Source organism: Pseudophryne corroboree, chromosome 2 (assembly GCF_028390025.1).
Source record: "Pseudophryne corroboree isolate aPseCor3 chromosome 2, aPseCor3.hap2, whole genome shotgun sequence".
Classification (NCBI taxonomy): domain Eukaryota; kingdom Metazoa; phylum Chordata; class Amphibia; order Anura; family Myobatrachidae; genus Pseudophryne; species Pseudophryne corroboree.
The window spans coordinates 240,972,291-240,990,316 of record NC_086445.1 but is presented as its reverse complement, the minus strand read 5'-3'; the positions used below and the strand labels follow the sequence as shown (position 1 = coordinate 240,990,316).

Sequence of the window (18,026 nt, the reverse complement as noted above, 5' to 3'; positions counted from 1 at the left end):
TTAATGCTGATACTTGAACCCTCAAGAAAGCTACCTTCAACCCCTTATCCAATCCTGCTTGAAGAAAATCCCAAATCCTGGATACTTTAAAAGATCTTGGATTCAAACTTTTTTCACTACACCAATGAATATAGGCTTGCCATATTCGATGATAAATACGAGCTGAAGAAGGTTTTCTTGCTCTAAGCATAGTTTGAATTACTTGTTTTGAAAATCCTCTAGCTTCTAGGAAAGAGGTTTCAACACCCACGCCGTCAAAGACAGACGATCCAGATGGCTGTGACAACAAGGACCCTGCATTAGCAGATCTGGACGTTGAGGGAGCAGTATTGGTGCTTCCACGGACATCCTTAGTAGATCTGTATACCAATGCCTTCTTGGCCAAGCTGGAGCTACTAGAATTATGGCTCCCTTTGCTTGCTTTATTTTCCTCACTACTCTGGGTAACAGAGAGATTGGAGGGAACAGATATGCCAGATGAAATTTCCATTTTACTGACAGTGCATCTACAAAGATCGCTCCGGGATCCTTTGTTCTTGATCCGTACCTCGGAACTTTGTTGTTTAGACGAGACGCCATGAGGTCTATCTCTGGCAGACCCCATCTGTTCACTATAGTCTGAAACACTTCTGGGTGTAATGCCCATTCGGTTTCCTGAATGGTGTGTCGACTGAGAAAATCCGCTTCCCAGTTCAGTACACCTGGAACAAACACTGCTGACAATGCAGCAAGATGGAGTTCTGCCCACCTTAGTATGGGAGTTACTTCCTCCATCAATCTTTTGCTGTGAGTTCCTCCCTGATGATTGAGGTACGCTACTGCTGTTGCATTGTCTGAGCGAATCTGGACTGGTCTTCCTTGCAGACTGTCCTTTGCCTAAACTAGAGCCATATAAATGGCCCGTATTTCCAACAGATTTATTGGCAGGCGACTTTCCCTTATGGTCCATTTTCCCTGGAACCAAAAGCTTTCGAGTACCGCTCCCCAGCCTTGAAGACTGGCATCTGTTGTCAGGACTTGCCATTCCTTTATCCAAAAGGGTCTCCCTTTGTTTAAATGGTCCCTCTGTAGCCACCAAGCTAGAGACCTTCTTACGTTTACCGGAAACTTTATCATCTGTTTTTTTATTGTCTGATGATTTCCATTCCATTTGGTGTTGTAGTGGTCTGGAGTGGAACGGTGCATATTCCACCATGTCGAAGGTTGACACCATCAGCCCGAACAGTCGCATTGCTGCATGGACTAACATTGTCTGAGTGTGCAACGCCTCCTGAGTCATGACCTGCACCTTGTCTATCTTTTTCTCTGGTAAGAAAATTCTCTGTAGGCCTGAATCCAATATGGCCCCCAAATGAACCATCCGCTGTGACGGATTCAGAGATGACTTTTCCCAGTTTATGAGCCACCCGTGTCTTTGTAGATAAACTACTGTCTGTTGAAGATGGCTCAAAAGTAATTCCTATGAATGTGCTAGGATTAAAAGATCGTCGAGGTATGGAAATATTCTTATACCCTGTCTGCGGAGATAAGCTGCCATAACCACCATAATTCTGGTAAACACCCTGGGTGCTGTTGCTAGCCCGAAGGGCAAGGCTTGGAACTGAAAATGTTGCTGGAGGGTGGCAAACCTGAGGTAACATTGATGAGACTGTGCTATAGGCACATGTAGGAAAGCGTAAGGGTTTGTTGAGGGGAAATCAAAGGCAATACTTAATACCGAAATTAAGTGAAAAATTAGTATACGTCACATGGAATCCCAATGAACTGATGTGAATGTTGATTTTTTCTTATCCAATGTCTATGATGAATTTTTCTTATTAGTTCAGACAGATCTCCAACGTGGAATACATAGGAAGCAAAATGAAAGAGGGGCATACAATGTGTAGCAATGTTTGTTATGAAAATAGCATAAAAATAAGTCCAGTGACTTCTCCAACGGAAAAGAAACTCTGTAAGGTGTGAATCTTGATAGATGAGAAAGGGACAGTTCCTCACCACCTTTTCATATAGAGATGAACGTACCAAAACTCACTTAAGGAAATATATCGCCATACATATCAAGGTATCTTTATAATTTCTAAGAAGAAAACAGCAAAAGAGGTCGAAAATTCGTTCAATTGAACGTACCACACTCACTTTCTTGGAATGCAGGTATCCTCATATAAAGGTATCTTTAGAATGGATGTACGTGAGGCCTTCTCTTTTTCAAAAAAGGGGTCATTTATTGTTACAAATAAAATTACATAAAAGAATTTTTCTCCTTATATGTTACCATAAAAAAGGTATAGATACAATAGGTGGGTCAGATTGAATGAGACTAACAAAGGTGAATTCCGGACTATCACCTAGGTAACACCAATGTACTATACCTTCAAAACTTTGAATGGCAACAGGAGAACGCAGTAAAAACACGGATAAATCAATGTCTGGGTGCACCAACGCCGTTTCGACCCACAGGTCTTTTTCAAGGTGTGTGCCCAGACAGTGACAGACAGGATATTTATACTCTAAAACAGGAAGTAGTAAGGAAGCATGGGTAACATTTTTACCAAAATATCTGGCTACCAGTTTTATCTTTACAATCTTAATTCCTATGTCTGTGACCAGTACTTATATTGTCTATCAATGCTTTTCAATATTTTAATGGTATAAACTGTTTAAAAAGGTCTGTTATAGAATCGCGGGAGCCACACTTCCGCGTTCCAACATGCGTTCCACTGAACCGGAAGTGGCCCGCGATTACGTTTCTGCTGTGGTCTCCTAGTGTATTCCCACTACCATCAATGCTGACAAAGTTACACAGCGGTTCGGCCTACATGATCAGTGTCTGTTAAAAACAAACTTAGATTCTGTGATAGATGGTCTCTTCCGTGATCTATTGTCTACGGAGGCCGCACTTCCGCGTTCCATTGTGCGTTCCACTGCCCGGAAGTGATCTAGACGATGTCAGTTTCCACTATACTACAGAAATATAAATAATATTGTATATAGTGATCATCATTTTCTTAATAAGTTTATATATTTAGAATAATTCAATGGAGGGGAATCAAATCTCCCTTGTAGTGGACCCATTTTCACTGTATCTATTATATTACACACCACAAGAGATAGAAAAAAACTTAAAAGGAATCTTGTATGAATATGTATGGCTTTTGCTTCTGTGTACATTTCCCATAATCTCTTTTTTTATAAACGTAACATCCTATGAATCATTTTATATACAGGTTTGAAAAACATAACAATACTGTGTAATGGGGAATTTATAAATCTCCATATAATAGCCATAGATGAGGGAAATGATAATTACAAATTTGTAAAGACATTTACATGAACCATTTTAATTCGAAATCCGAATTTAAGCCACAGGGGGAGAGGGTGTTTAATCTAAAGATCCAGCTCATTTCAGCCTTAGCGAGATTGGTCTCAATGTCCCTATCTCTCCAATTGGATCTAATTTGCTGAATACCCAAAAAGAACAGTATTTTAGAAGTGGAACAATTATGTTTTTTGGAAAAATGTTCAGAGAGTGAGTGTGTTTGTAGGCCTTTCTTTATATTACGTATATGCTCTGCTATCCTGATTTTAAGAGCCCTACTTGTTCTGCCCACATATAATAGGCCACACTCACATTTTACCAAATACACAACATTAGTTGTGTGGCAAGTAATGAAAGTATTAATTTTATAATCCACATTATTAATGGTAAAGCTGGTAATTTTTGAAGTGTCTGACTGTATGGTTCGGCATGCTATGCATGTGCCGCATCTGTGAAATCCCTTCGTACGTATAGGATTGGTGGAATCCACAGATAGGGCGCTTTGTACCAAAGTATTTTTAAGGTTTTTTCCTTTCCTATAAATAAATTTTGGTTGAGACGGAATGATTTCTTTCAACACAGGATCTCTTAAAAGGAGATGCCAGTGTTGTCGGATGATCTGCTCCTGTTTTTTGTAATTGGCCCCAAATTCTGAAATAAAGGCCCAGTCTGTCTGATTGGATTTAGACTTTATATTTTCTTTTTTCAGGATATCTTTCCTGTCTATAGCTTCCACTTCTTCTTCCGCTTTTTGTAGAAGTTCTGAATTATATCCTTTTTTCAGGAATTTCTTTATCATAGCGTTCTTTTGGGTCTCATAGTGATGGTTTTCACTGCAATTCCTCTTTAGCCTTAGGAATTGTCCTTTTGGGATGCCCCTTAACCAGTGTGGGTGATGTTGACTTGAAAAAGGAATAAAACTATTTGAGTCCGTGGGTTTTGTATACCCTTTGGTATGGATAGCATTATCTTTAATATATACTGTTAGATCCAAGAAATGTATTTCTTCTTTACTAATGTTGTATGTTAATCTAATATTCTTGTCATTGGAATTCAGATGGGAACAAAATTCTTCTAGACGATGTTGGTCTCCTTTCCACAGGAAAATGATGTCATCTTATATTATCTCATATTATATGGAGATTTATAAATTCCCCATTACACAGTATTGTTATGTTTTTCAAACCTGTATATAAAATGATTCATAGGATGTTATGTTTATAAAAAAAGAGATTATGGGAAATGTACACAGAAGCAAAAGCCATACATATTCATACAAGATTCCTTTTAAGTTTTTTTCTATCTCTTGTGGTGTGTAATATAATAGATACAGTGAAAATGGGTCCACTACAAGGGAGATTTGATTCCCCTCCATTGAATTATTCTAAATATATAAACTTATTAAGAAAATGATGATCACTATATACAATATTATTTATATTTCTGTAGTATAGTGGAAACTGACATCGTCTAGATCACTTCCGGGCAGTGGAACGCACAATGGAACGCGGAAGTGCGGCCTCCGTAGACAATAGATCACGGAAGAGACCATCTATCACAGAATCTAAGTTTGTTTTTAACAGACACTGATCATGTATGCCGAACCGCTGTGTAACTTTGTCAGCATTGATGGTAGTGGGAATACACTAGGAGACCACAGCAGAAACGTAATCGCGGGCCACTTCCGGTTCAGTGGAACGCATGTTGGAACGCGGAAGTGTGGCTCCCGCGATTCTATAACAGACCTTTTTAAACAGTTTATACCATTAAAATATTGAAAAGCATTGATAGACAATATAAGTACTGGTCACAGACATAGGAATTAAGATTGTAAAGATAAAACTGGTAGCCAGATATTTTGGTAAAAATATTACCCATGCTTCCTTACTACTTCCTGTTTTAGAGTATAAATATCCTGTCTGTCACTGTCTGGGCACACACCTTGAAAAAGACCTGTGGGTCGAAACGGCGTTGGTGCACCCAGACAGTGATTTATCCATGTTTTTACTGCGTTCTCCTGTTGCCACCCAAAGTTTTGAAGGTATAGTACATTGGTGTTACCTAGGTGATAGTCCGGAATTCACCTTTGTTAGTCTCATTCAATCTGACCCACCTATTGTATCTATACCTTTTTTATGGTAACATATAAGGAGAAAAATTCTTATGTAATTTTAATTTTATTTGTAACAATAAATGACCCCTTTTTTGAAAAAGAGAAGGCCTCACGTGCATCCATTCTAAAGATACCTTTATATGAGGATACCTGCATTCCAAGAAAGTGAGTGTGGTACGTTCAATTGAACGAATTTTCGACCTCTTTTGCTGTTTTCTTCTTAGAAATTATAAAGATACCTTGATATGTATGGCGATATATTTCCTTAAGTGAGTTTTGGTACGTTCATCTCTATATGAAAAGGTGGTGAGGAACTGTCCCTTTCTCATCTATCAAGATTCACACCTTACAGAGTTTCTTTTCCGTTGGAGAAGTCACTGGACTTATTTTTATGCTATTTTCATAACAAACATTGCTACACATTGTATGCCCCTCTTTCATTTTGCTTCCTATGTATTCCACGTTGGAGATCTGTCTGAACTAATAAGAAAAATTAATCATAGACATTGGATAAGAAAAAATCAACATTCACATCAGTTCATTGGGATTCCATGTGACGTATACTGATTTATTTTATAATTTTTCACTTCATTTCGGTATTAAGTATCGCCTTTGATTTCCCCTCAACAAACCCTTACATTTATCTTTATTGTGTGTGATTTGTGGCTGTGCAAATCACAAGAGGAGTGAGATTGGGTTGACACTTTAGACCGCGCCAGAATACACACACCTTACTGCTATACATGTAGGTAAGCATCCTGTATATCCAGAGATACCATGTAATCTTCCAGTTCCATAGCCAACACTATAGAGCGTAACGTCTCCATGTGGAACCTTGGAATCCAAATGTATTTGTTTAACATTTTGAGATTGAGAATTGGTCGGAATGACCCATTTGGCTTCTGAATAAAAAATAGATTGGAGTAAAAACCCTGTCCCCTTTGTGATGGGGGTACCGGGACAATCACACCCGACTGAAGCAATTTCTGAACTGCTTTTTACAGGGCATTGGCCTTCGACTGTATACGAGACGGGCTGGTGCAAAAAAACCTGAGGAGGCTGCCTCCTGAATGGGAACCCATAACCGAGAGATACCACCTTCTGCACCCAAGCATCTGTCGTCGACTGTTGCCATATGTGTGCAAAATGAAGGAGTCGGCCCGCAACCCTGAATCCTCCAGACAGAGGCCCGTCTCCTCAGGCTGATGGTTTCTGTTCAGGCTTGGAAGCTGGCTTTCTACTAGCCCATTGCTTCCTACCCCTGGCTGATCTATTGAACTGGGGTTGCTTAGACTCCTCTTTCGCTTTTGCTTTGCCTTGCCATTGCTCCCTATTAGGAGGGGAGAGGCCATTCTCTAGTTCCTCCATCCATTCTACCATTGCCCTTGCCATCCAGGCTGAAGACATAGCAGGCCTTACCACTGCTCCTGAGAGAGAAAATATATTTTTCAAGAAGCTATCTACCCTTCTGTCTGTGACATCATTTAGTGAGGTAGATGATAATGGTAAAGCAGATTTATGCACGAGTCGCAGTACATGTGCATCTACTTTAGGAGGAACTTCTCTTTTTGAACAATCAGCAGCTGGAAATGGATAATAAGAATCCCATTTTTTCGTAATCTTATATTTTTTACTGGGCGTCGCCCAGGATTCTTCCATCATTTCCATTAGATCCTCGGACGCCGGGAATTCAGTCTTAACTGTTTTTGTTCGTTTAAACACAGGTGCTTTAGATTTTGACACTGTTTTGGCTGATTCCTCCAAAGAGAGAATAGCCTTCATTGCATCAATAAGTTCAGCTACATCCTCTGAGCTGAAACTCTGCGACTGATCATCATATGGAGTATTTGAATATACTGTATCATCATCTGTTGTATCATCCTGTGTAGTCTGTAACATAAACGTATCTATTTTAGTCTTACCTGTACCCTGGTTAATAGCCTGGTTACTTGTAGAGGCTACTGGAACCAAACCATAGGGTGGGAGCTGCATGTATGGGTTAACAGTGTAACCTATTCCCTGGGGTGGAGCTGCAGGAGTTAATCTCTGCTATTGAAGACAAAGTCTGCGCAAACATACTCCATGGTGGCTCTATTGGTTGTTGCACCAATTCCTGCTTTTTACTTTGCTGAAAAGCAAAACAGTTTGCACATAACCCCTCATAAGTGACCAACTGGCCTATTCCAATTAACCCTGTTTTACAAGATAAACATGTTAAGGATGTAGGAGTGCCTGATAAGTTTTCCTCGTCACTTTTGCCGCTCACAGACATGGTAATAATCTGTTTTTATGACTATACAATTTGTGACTGAAAATCACCTATATATAAATATATAGAAGTGAGATCAATCTGACCACAACCGTGCACCTGAATTGAGGTTCAGAACAGAACTGACAACATATAAAAGTCAGCACACATACTAGCAGTTAGTCACATGTTAAAACATTAAACATTGTCATATGAGAACACAATCACCATCATAATAACTTACAAGTAAGTAGGAAAATTGTATTTCTGTTTTTAACCAGTTTTTCAGACATATCATGCAGAAAACAACAGTAATATACAAGCCTCATATGCAATATGTACTAAAAATTAACAATTCATACTAACAAGTAGAGAGAATTTTTAGTACTGTATAACCCATTTCTCCATAGAGTGGGATACAGGGAGACTCATCACACTTCCATATCCATCAATACGCTTGCAAGACGCTGAGTGGATTCAGACGCTACTGGTGTACACTGTCGCTCCGATAACTGATGAGAGACACAGACGCTCACTAACGGACACAGACGCTCAGTGAATGCTACGTGTATGCAGACGCTACGGCCTGCGATTCGGTCTAGGCGGCAACTCTAGTGTACACAACCGCAGCGTCTAAGCTGCGACCGAGTACCCTCGTGGTAGCGTCTGAGACGGAAGTGAGGTCATTAGTTCATGGACGGGAGACGCACAGAAACTGGTCATGAACTTGGGGGAGGGCCGGCCAGGAGAGCATCTAATTCCCCCTGTTAACTTAAACTCTAAGGATCGTGGCCTCAACCTAGTCCTGGCGCCTATGATCCCTAAAGCATAGGGCTGTTGCACTTAAGAGTGGCGGCGCATCAACACACTGTTTGTAGTCTCCTCCAATATAGTGTAGCTGTGTCCGGAACCCCTAGTAAGAGGAAACCGATGCCTTACCTTCTCCCCATGCTCCGGCCACAGCCTGGTTACGTCTGCTGGACCTGCAAGAATCATCAGACACAGACGCCCGTCGAGACAGCACTATACCGCGAAGGTAAGCGTTGTTGCGACCCGGTGGAGAGTTGTCTTTCTAGTATGCGTTTAAGACGCTGTTAAGAAAAGTCACTCAAAAAAAAAAAAAAACATAGTAAGACTATAAAAATAAAATAATAAAAGCTTCAGGCTGCTATTAACAGCAGCCTAGTGACCATGGTCCGGCTCCTGCCGCACCAAACAAAAAACTGATTTGACTGAGTCAGTGGGCGGGATTATATGGAGAAGCCCCGATGCATCCTGGGAGGCCAGAAAGCTTGTGACCATTTGGTGCCATTTCCGCTGTCGCTCCGGCATATCCCAATGTTATCCTGTGGATAACCTGTGGACCCAGCCAGAGAAAAATTAATAAGCTACCATGAGGGCTGCATAACCCCCTAAACATGCCCTACTCCATGAGGCACCTGAAGAAGACTGGAATGGGTTGTAGAGGGGAGGAGCATACTTTTTAAACCTACCAGTGTTACTAGCCTTGCTGAAAAAGAAATGTGTCACATAAGGAGTGTCACGATCCGGGTAACTAGACGCCGTTTCTTACCGGTTAAGTGCTTTCCTGAGGTTGGCTCAGCGAGCCAGGGCCGGGCCGTAGTTTGTGTGGCTTGCAGCGCTGGCTTTAGCGGGCCTCCTCCGTGTTTGCACTGGCGGTGGTGCAGCGTTCTCAGTCCCGTCGTGGTTGTCGCTGCCGCGCCCGTGGTTCCCAGCCGGATGTGTGTCCTCCGTGTGCTCCGGCCGCCGCTTCCATCTCTGTGGCCGTTGAACGCGCTGGGCGCGTGGACTTCTGCTGTTGTGGCCTCCGCCGCCATTGTTACCTCACACATGGGTTCTAAGTTCCTAATTCCCCTTCTGTATTCGTCTATGGGCGCAGCCATGTTGGGTTTGCATCACATGATATCATTTCACCTATCCACAGTGCTGACAGAACCGGAGCCTAATTGCCCACCAATCCCTGTTATCCTGCAGGTATAAATATCCTGTCCCAGCACTTGGTGGGTTGTCAGTGCTTCAATTGTCTCCTGTGATTCCAGTGTGCAGTTCTCTGTGGACTCTCTCTGCATTAGCCTGACTCCCTGGTGGTTTCCTCTCCGGTGATATTCCAGCTCCCTGTGTTCCTGCCCTGTGGTGCACCCTGTCACCATTATTCCTGCACCCAGTGCTAACAGCATTACATGCTCTGGCTTCCCAGTAGCCACTTCCCAGTAATCTATAGTTTCAATTATACTTTTCCAGCGAACCCTAGCTTCAACTACAGTTTTCCAGCGAACCCTAGCTTCAATTACAGTTTTCCAGCGAACCCTAGCTTCAATTACAGTTTTCCAGCGAACCATAGCTTCAATTACAGTTTTCCAGTGAACCCTGGCTTCAACTACAGTTTTCCAGCGAACCCCAGCTTCATTTATACTTTAACCATGAACCCCAGTATTATTTACAGCTTCACCTACTGTTCCCAACATCACGTAATTTCCTCCCTTGGGTCCCCAGGCATTATACAGAACTTTCCTTCACATTCCGGATTACTGGTCTGACCAGTTGTGCTCCAAATAACCACTTGTGACGTTTTATTATTCTTTTGCACCTTATATGACTTTTATTTAATAAAATCCCTGAAAGATACCTTCAGTTGTCGTGGTCACGCCTTCGGGTAATTCATTGCTACTGTCTTAGCGCATGTCTAGGAGTCTACTTACACCACCCAAATTCCGGTATCCGTCAGCCCCTACAACTGAGGCTTCCAGATACCCTCACCAGCCCTCAGTTGTGACAAGGAGGCTCTACTGTGCTCCTCTGCAGCTGCCCGAGATCATCTATGGGGGCAGATGGCCAGCGCTGGTTTTACCTGGTGGCTGCTGCTGCTCTTTGTAGATGCCAGGAGGGGGTGCCACTGGGCTGCCCGATCCCTGCTGGACACAGTAATGGGATGCACTAATGACACTAGGGAGAGGAGCCATGGGTGCAGGAGCGACCGGGAGGAACCACACCCTGCAGCCACAATCTCTGCTGCAGTGCTGCCCGGAGTGTCATTTAGATGCTCCAGACAGGCACCCTGCAGTCTGTGCAGCACCTAGAGTGTCCTGAGGACACTCTAGGCCGTGCTGCACTTACCAGCATCGGTGACCGTGCACCTTCGTGATATCATCAGTTAGAGGGCATGACCAGCACAGGGCTCAGAGAAGCCTGTTACGGCACTAGCTGCCTCAGCATATTATCCGCTTTTTCTACCACACGTATATCAACATAGCAGCAGCTGATTATTACAGTGTACGATTTACAAAAATTGGGATTCTACCTTTGCAAATTTCTTCCATGTCACAATGCAGTCCTCTTGAGGTATATTCCCTTTAAAAAATACATATAAATATAAATCCACCAAATACACAGTTGTACAACATACAGATGTATCCTCGTACACTATTGCTGCAGTTGCAGCCCATCTTGGCGCGCCTGGTCCCGCACGGCTCGGCCTGTGACTGGCATCTTTTTTGCCCGAAACTGCGTCTTTCTCAAACGGATGCAAACTGCTTTCACGAGACTACACTGATTAATATGATATGCGACACCTGTATATCTGTGTGCGTATGTCTGTATGTATGCGAAGTTCTACAATGCAGTGACTTTTTCCACGCCAAGTTCCATTGTGCTTTGTATACACACACAAGTGTCACATATCAAATAAATCGTGAAGAGGGCGAAAAAGTCACAAAAAAGATGCTCTGAGCAGGGTGAGTTGCACTGGTGACAGGTGCCTTGTGCCGCATGGTGTATTGAGGCTAGGTGTATGAGAACATGTCTGTAGGAACTCAAAATATTTATTGAAAGGAAATGAAAGGGCAAAATTGCACAACAAACGTTCTAGCAATACTCCAACATTTTCACTATTTGAAAACATTGGTACTGTAATATACTTCCCATATAATAAAGAAATCAATTTCTATTCAAGTAGTACCCAGCGTTGTGATGATGATGGATTATTTGCCTAATATGGCTGATGCTGTCACAACGTGTGTGACCTGTATTAACTGGGCCAGTACACCTGTCAAACCGTAACGCAGGTGTCCTAAGGCGAGCTCAGGGAGGACAGAAACCTCCCGTGGAGCAGAAGGGCAGTAGAGAGCCTGGCTAGGCCCAGGTACTTTTCAGGGGGCATGGGCTATTCACAGGAGGTGTGGTCATGTACCCTTAGAAAATAATACTGAAACAAATTGTATTTAAAGCATGTCCAGAGCCACACTACTGCCCAGCATACAGCAGCGTGTGCTGGGCTGAGAAGAAGAGCTGCTGCTGCCAGTTAAGGGGGAGGGGACCTGGGCCCGGGTAATTTGTACCCACCCCCTGATGAGAGCAGTAAGTTAGCGATAAGCTTTTTAGAGATGAAAAAAGCAATCTATTACCATGCTATACTATTTACAGACAATCAGTTTATTAAGTGGAAAAGTTGAACTGCAAGCCAGCTCCTGCATACATGCATTTACAGACTGGCCTGGCATGGAGTTTGTTACCTCTTACAGGGTAGGCCAAGGCCAATAATGTTGGACAACTTTTCAGTACATTGAACCCTATTCTAAGGACTCCAACACCAACAACTCCGATCACCATAAATGCCAAAGATCTTACATCATGGGTCTTCAACCTGTGACCCTCCAGCTGATGTAGAACTACACATCCCAGCATGCCCTTTCTTAGTTTTAGCATGCCTTAATAGCAAAACTGTAACAGGGCATGCTGGGATGTGTAGTTCCACAGGTTGAAGACCCATGTCTTACATCCTACCTCTGAAGGACAAGATTGACAAGATCTGATATGTATGCAGTGCTATCCTCTGCCCAAATATCAAACTGCCTCTCTTCATGTGATCCTATAAATGAGGCTGAAGTGTCTAGCAAGTGGGTTGTAAGAAATAAGGGGCTTGTGCACAAGGCATTTGTACATCTGCACTATCCTATTTTCCTTTTGTTTGTAAACTTATGTTTGCTACTGTAATTCGCTGTTTAGTTTTATTACTTTATAACTTGAGCCCATGAACTATGTAAGGCCCTATAACTGAACTTAAAATATTGATGATATGAATGTATCCTAAGTCCCAAATGTAAGACTTTTTGCTTTACACAATAAATGTGGTTAAAGGGACAGAAAGAAGACAAAACATGGGAACAAAAAGAATAAACATACCACACAACTTCTCTCTCAGCATCTCCTGCTGGTCTGAGTCCAGCCCTCGCTCAGTACAGCATGAGAACTGCCAGCTGAGGGCCTCAGCCAGTTGGCTCCATGGGGCTGCTGGAGGCTTGGAAAAAAAAGTCACATCCTAAAAAATGAAAAACATAGGACATGTTCCTGTTTAACAATGTCTTCTGTATAACTGACTAGCGGTGAATAAATTGGCTATAATATATTATTGGATCGTTTATGAAAAATGTAAAGAAAAATAATGGTGTTACCCATGGCATCAGTTACCATATTTGCTTTACTTTTCAAAATACAATTTAAGTCTCATTAATTGGTAAGGGTGACGCCATCCTTTTCCTTTGTACCAGCTGTCATGAAGGTCCCTGCACTTATTTAAACAAATTGTTCATTTCTAGACAACCCAATTTAATTTATACCCGTTTCCTTCTCTTACACTATGGTAGTGAATAGGCAAAGTAAAGATGAAGATTGTGGGTGGCAGTCTGCTACACATCTCTCCTTCTGCAAATGATAAGAAGATGTGCTGTCAAGAAACCAGGTTATTTCTGCGCTTCTTTATGTATGTATGTTCCTCTCCTTTTATTATCATTATATTCCTCAAACGGATGGTGGTCAACAGTGTACCAATAATATCAGGTAACCACCATCAATGTGAGGAATATACTGATAATATAAAGCAGTGGTTTTTAACATCAACGCTCAAGTTTTCGTTTTTGAGATTTCTGCCTGTGGAATCATTTGAGATAATTACTGACCAGCAAAATAAATTCCCCTGTGCTTGATTAAAGAAAACCACAAAACATGACCTGTTGGTGTTACTTGTGGACTGGAGTGGAGAACCCCTGAGTTGAAGAAAAAACAAACTATTTAAAGAAACTCACTTAAAACTTTCACATTCTACTGAGGGGACTATTTACTAAGCTGGAAATGGAGGTAAAGTGGACGGAGATAAATTAATTACCAGCCAATCATCTCCTAACTGTCATGTCACAGGTTGGGTTTGAAAAATGACAGTTAGGAGCTGACTGGCTGTTCCTTTATCTGCGTCCACTTTATCTCCATTCAAGGCTTAGTAAATAGACCCCTTAGGGTGAAGGGGAGCCTAGTACCTGGAGTCGCCAGTGGTTAAAGTGGGCCGGAACGGGGCGGAACTGCGTTCCGTCACCTTTAATTGCAGGCGGAACCATTTCCGCCTCCGACCGGCCACATCATCAGGTCCCAGCTGCATTTTAAAGGTGGCAGCGGCCACCAGCCAATCCCGGCTCGTGGACCGACTGCAGCACCAATCAGAAGTAGGGGCGGCTATTTCAAGCCTGAGCCAATCACGGCTCGCGGACCGCCAGCCAATGAGAAGCTGCCAAGTGGTAGCTTCTCATTAGCTGGCGGTTCAGGAGCCGTGAATGGCGCACAATCGGCGCCAGATTCAAAGTGCTCTCTCTCCCCCGTTGCCTCAGCCGCCGGAGTGTGAGCCGCGGGCTTTAACACCCGACCCCCCCCCACCACAGCCGCCGGAGTGTGAGCCGCGGGCTTTAACACCCGATCCCCCCCACTACAACTGCCAGAGTGTGAGCCGCGGGCTGTAACGCCTGATCCCCTTCCCTGCAGCCGCCGGAGTGTGAGCCGCTGGCTTTAACACCCGATCCCCCCCCCCCCCCACGCGCAGCCGCCGGAGTGTGAGCCGCGGGCTTTATCCCCCCCCCCCCCCCCCCGGAGCCGCCGGAGATTACTGTGAGGCTGAGCAGCGGGCCTCCTGCAGGAGACTCACGGTTCACTGTGGAGGGAGGAGAGGGGAGGGGATGGGATCTGACGGTACTGTATTGGTGGTGACAGAGGCTGTGCTGTGTGACACAGAGGTGGAGCAGTTCTGGGGGACACAGAGGGAGGTGCTGAATGCTTACTGACACTGTGGGGGTGCTGGATGCTATGTGACAGAGGGGGTGTAGTGCTGGGGCAAACAGGGGGGTGCTGGATGCTCTCTCTCTCTTACTGTGTTATGGGGGACTCTGCTTGCCGTACTGTGTTATGGGGGACTCTGCCTGCCGTACTGTGTAAAATGGGGCTCTGCCTGCCGTACTGTGTAAAAGGGGGCTCTGCCTGCCGTACTGTGTAAAAGGGGGCTCTGCCTGCCGTACTGTGTAAAAGGGGGCTCTGCCTGCCGTACTGTGTAAAAGGGGGCTCTGCCTGCCGTACTATGTAAAAGGGGGCTCTGCCTGCCGTACTGTGTAAAAGGGGGCTCTGTCTGCCGTACTGTGTAAAAGGGGGCTCTGCCTGCCGTACTGTGTAAAATGGGGCTCTGCCTGCCGTACTGTGTAAAATGGGGACTCTGCCTGTCGTACTGTGTAAAAGGGGTCTCTGCCTGCCATACTGTGTAAAAGGGGGCTCTGCCTGCCGTATTGTGTAAAAGGGGGCTCTACCTGGCATAATGCCTGATAGGGGCTCTACCTGGTGTACTGTGTGTAAGTGGCGCTACTGTGCGGCGTCATTTGAATAATGGAGATTACTGTGCAGCGTAATATGAATTGGAATTATTTTGTGACCACGCCCCTTCCCCCTAAATTTTTGACACTGGTCCTATTTTAAATATGGGGGGGAACGCCGATGCTGTTTCTTACACACAGCGCTAAAATGTATGGACACATGAGGAGAGTGACAGTCAAAGGAAACAAGAAAGCAGAAGGGACACATAGAAGACCTAAGAGAGGTGAGCAAAGGTTGTTCAACATATACATTGTGAACCAAATCTAAAATTAGGAGGGGGAGGACACTGCTGTGGGCATTGTGTGTGTAAGTGGCTTTGCTATTGTGGTCATTGTGTGTGTAAAGGGCATTAGTATGTGGGGCGGGCAATGTGAAAAAGATTGTGCTACCGTGAAGCATTATTTTGAATTGGTGGTACTTTTGTGTGGCCACGCCCCTTCCTTGTGAGGCCCCACCCCTTTCTGCGGCGCGCAATAAGCAGAAGGGATTGCGGGCGAGGTGAGTTCCCCCACCTCTCCAGGACCACTTTAAGCCCTGGGAGTCGCTATGTACAATTCAGTTCGGCAGACGTCTGCTTGACAATACCACAATATTGGTAAGCACCATACCCATACAGTGCCTGCTTTTTGACATTTTATTTACTGCAAAGTTTATTGAAGCAAAAATTATAGATAGGCAAAAGCGAATCTTACAGACAGGGGAAAAGACACATAATGCCTACAGCAGTGGTTCTTAAACTGTCTGCCGTAGCACCCTGGGGCGCCTCAGGACACTTGCAGGAGTGCCTTGGATTGGTGGCCCAGGACCAATTCAAATTATTTATGTTCAATTTAATAGGCAAAACCAGTGCTAGTGGCTTCCAGTCATAAAATATGTGGACAGACAGAAGTGAATCCTGTCCCTCACCACATAACTGAGTCTAAGGGTGAGATATAAACACAATTTCACTTAGATTAATATTTCTTTGTAAATGTCTCAATAAGAAACCTTTGGCCCTGGGGTGCCGTGAATCTGATACTCTAGGGTCCCGTAAATTCACAAAAGTTAGGGAACCACTGGCCTAAAGCATTATTTCCGCTTCCTAACCAGAACAGTTTTTAGTGTATTGAAGATACATCAGTTCCACCAAGAACATTGAATTGTTAAGGTTGCAATAGACTGCACAAGGGAGCAGCAGTCAAGCCAACTGGGAGGAGCATTCATAACATGACGTTGGCTCAAACAAATTCAGTAGGAACAGACAGGGATAACCAAACGAGCCAGGTCATTTTTCAGCAGTTTTCAGGCTTTGAACGATTATACACTGAATGATAATCTTTCAAACCAGTTGTTTGAGCGGCTGGTTTTCAGGATTATCATACGGATGGGCTCACAGCACTAAGGTCATGGTACAATTCCCACCATGGCACTGTGTGGCATTTGTTTTTATTTAATAAAACAAGTTATTGGAAGATTTTGCAATGGTAATACAGCATTGACATTTCTGCAAAATTGCAATAATAACAGTAATAAAGCAAAAACCATCTAAAGGGGGGGGAATTGAGGGGGAGAAGGCGGGGAGAAGAGGGGAAGGGGGGGGAAACGTGCACCAACACTCCAATGAGAAGTGGAGAAAATAGTTTATAGGCATAATCGTAAAACCTAACCAACAAGAGATAAGCATTGTCTTAATGGCATCAACGCTTGGAGACAACACTTTAATCAACTGAAAAACACATGTGAAAGGTATAACAGAGGAACATATGAGGCCCTGTATCTTTACAAACCACAGGTGAAAGGGGGGGGGGGGGGGGGGGAGCATCGTGAAAACGTAACCACGCTGCCCACGTTTTAGAGAAAGTGGAGGATCTACTCTCCACTATACTAGACAGGAATTCCATCTGATAGGTGTTCCAGATGGTCATTGTAATTGCAGCCATGGATGGAATGGTGTCGGATTTCCAGTGAAACGCTATCCTGCACTTCACCGCACTGGTGATGTGCCAGATTAGTCTCTGATCCGCTATCTCTAGACCCTGGATATCCCATGGGAGAAGGAAAAAGGAAGGGGAGAAGGGGATCCTAGTATTAGTGACATTAAAGACCAATCTTTTGACCGCTCTCCATAACGGGGACATTTTTGGGCATTCCCAAAATATGTGGAGCAGGGTGCCCTCCATCCCACAAACCCTCCAACAAAGGCCCGAAGAATTAGGGAACATACACTTCAGTCGAGATGGAACTAAATACCATCTCGCGTAGATTTTATATGAGTTTTCTCTATGTCTCACTGCCATTGAGGAGGCTACAATACTTCGTCCAATTTGGACCCATGTGTCAGTACCCAACTGTTCCTGGAAATCTGTTTCCCAGGCAACCTCATGTTTGGCCAAAGGGGGCTGTTTGTGTTTAAGCATTATCTGATATAGCGTAGAGATAAGACCCTTGGACGGTGGCCGACGGAGGCAGAGCCGTTCCAAAGCAGATCCGGACCATACTCCAACTCTCCGAGACCAGGCAGAGTGAAAACTACGCAGCTGCAAATATTGGAAAAAACATTGGTGCGATAAGTTGAATTTGTCCCGGAGGGCGTCAAAATCTGGAAATCCTTGTAATGGAGCTATATCATTAATAAACAGTAGATTGTGAGACTTCCAGTTTCTATAACTGTGGTG

General features: G+C 43.8%; 1 protein-coding gene across 3 annotated transcripts in view; it reads right to left on the bottom strand.

Annotated features, from left to right (window-relative positions):
- The window catches only part of LOC135012671 (signal transducer and activator of transcription 2-like), a 381,651-nt gene that overhangs the window by 113,681 nt on the left and 249,944 nt on the right, over nucleotides 1-18,026 (bottom strand). For all 3 annotated transcript variants that reach the window (XM_063952570.1, XM_063952573.1, XM_063952574.1), the window contains 2 exons: nucleotides 12,877-13,012; nucleotides 10,997-11,046 (listed from right to left, as the gene is read on the bottom strand). In XM_063952570.1, coding sequence (XP_063808640.1) covers nucleotides 10,997-11,046; nucleotides 12,877-13,012 — 186 coding nt within the window. The remainder of the gene's footprint in view (nucleotides 1-10,996; nucleotides 11,047-12,876; nucleotides 13,013-18,026) is intronic.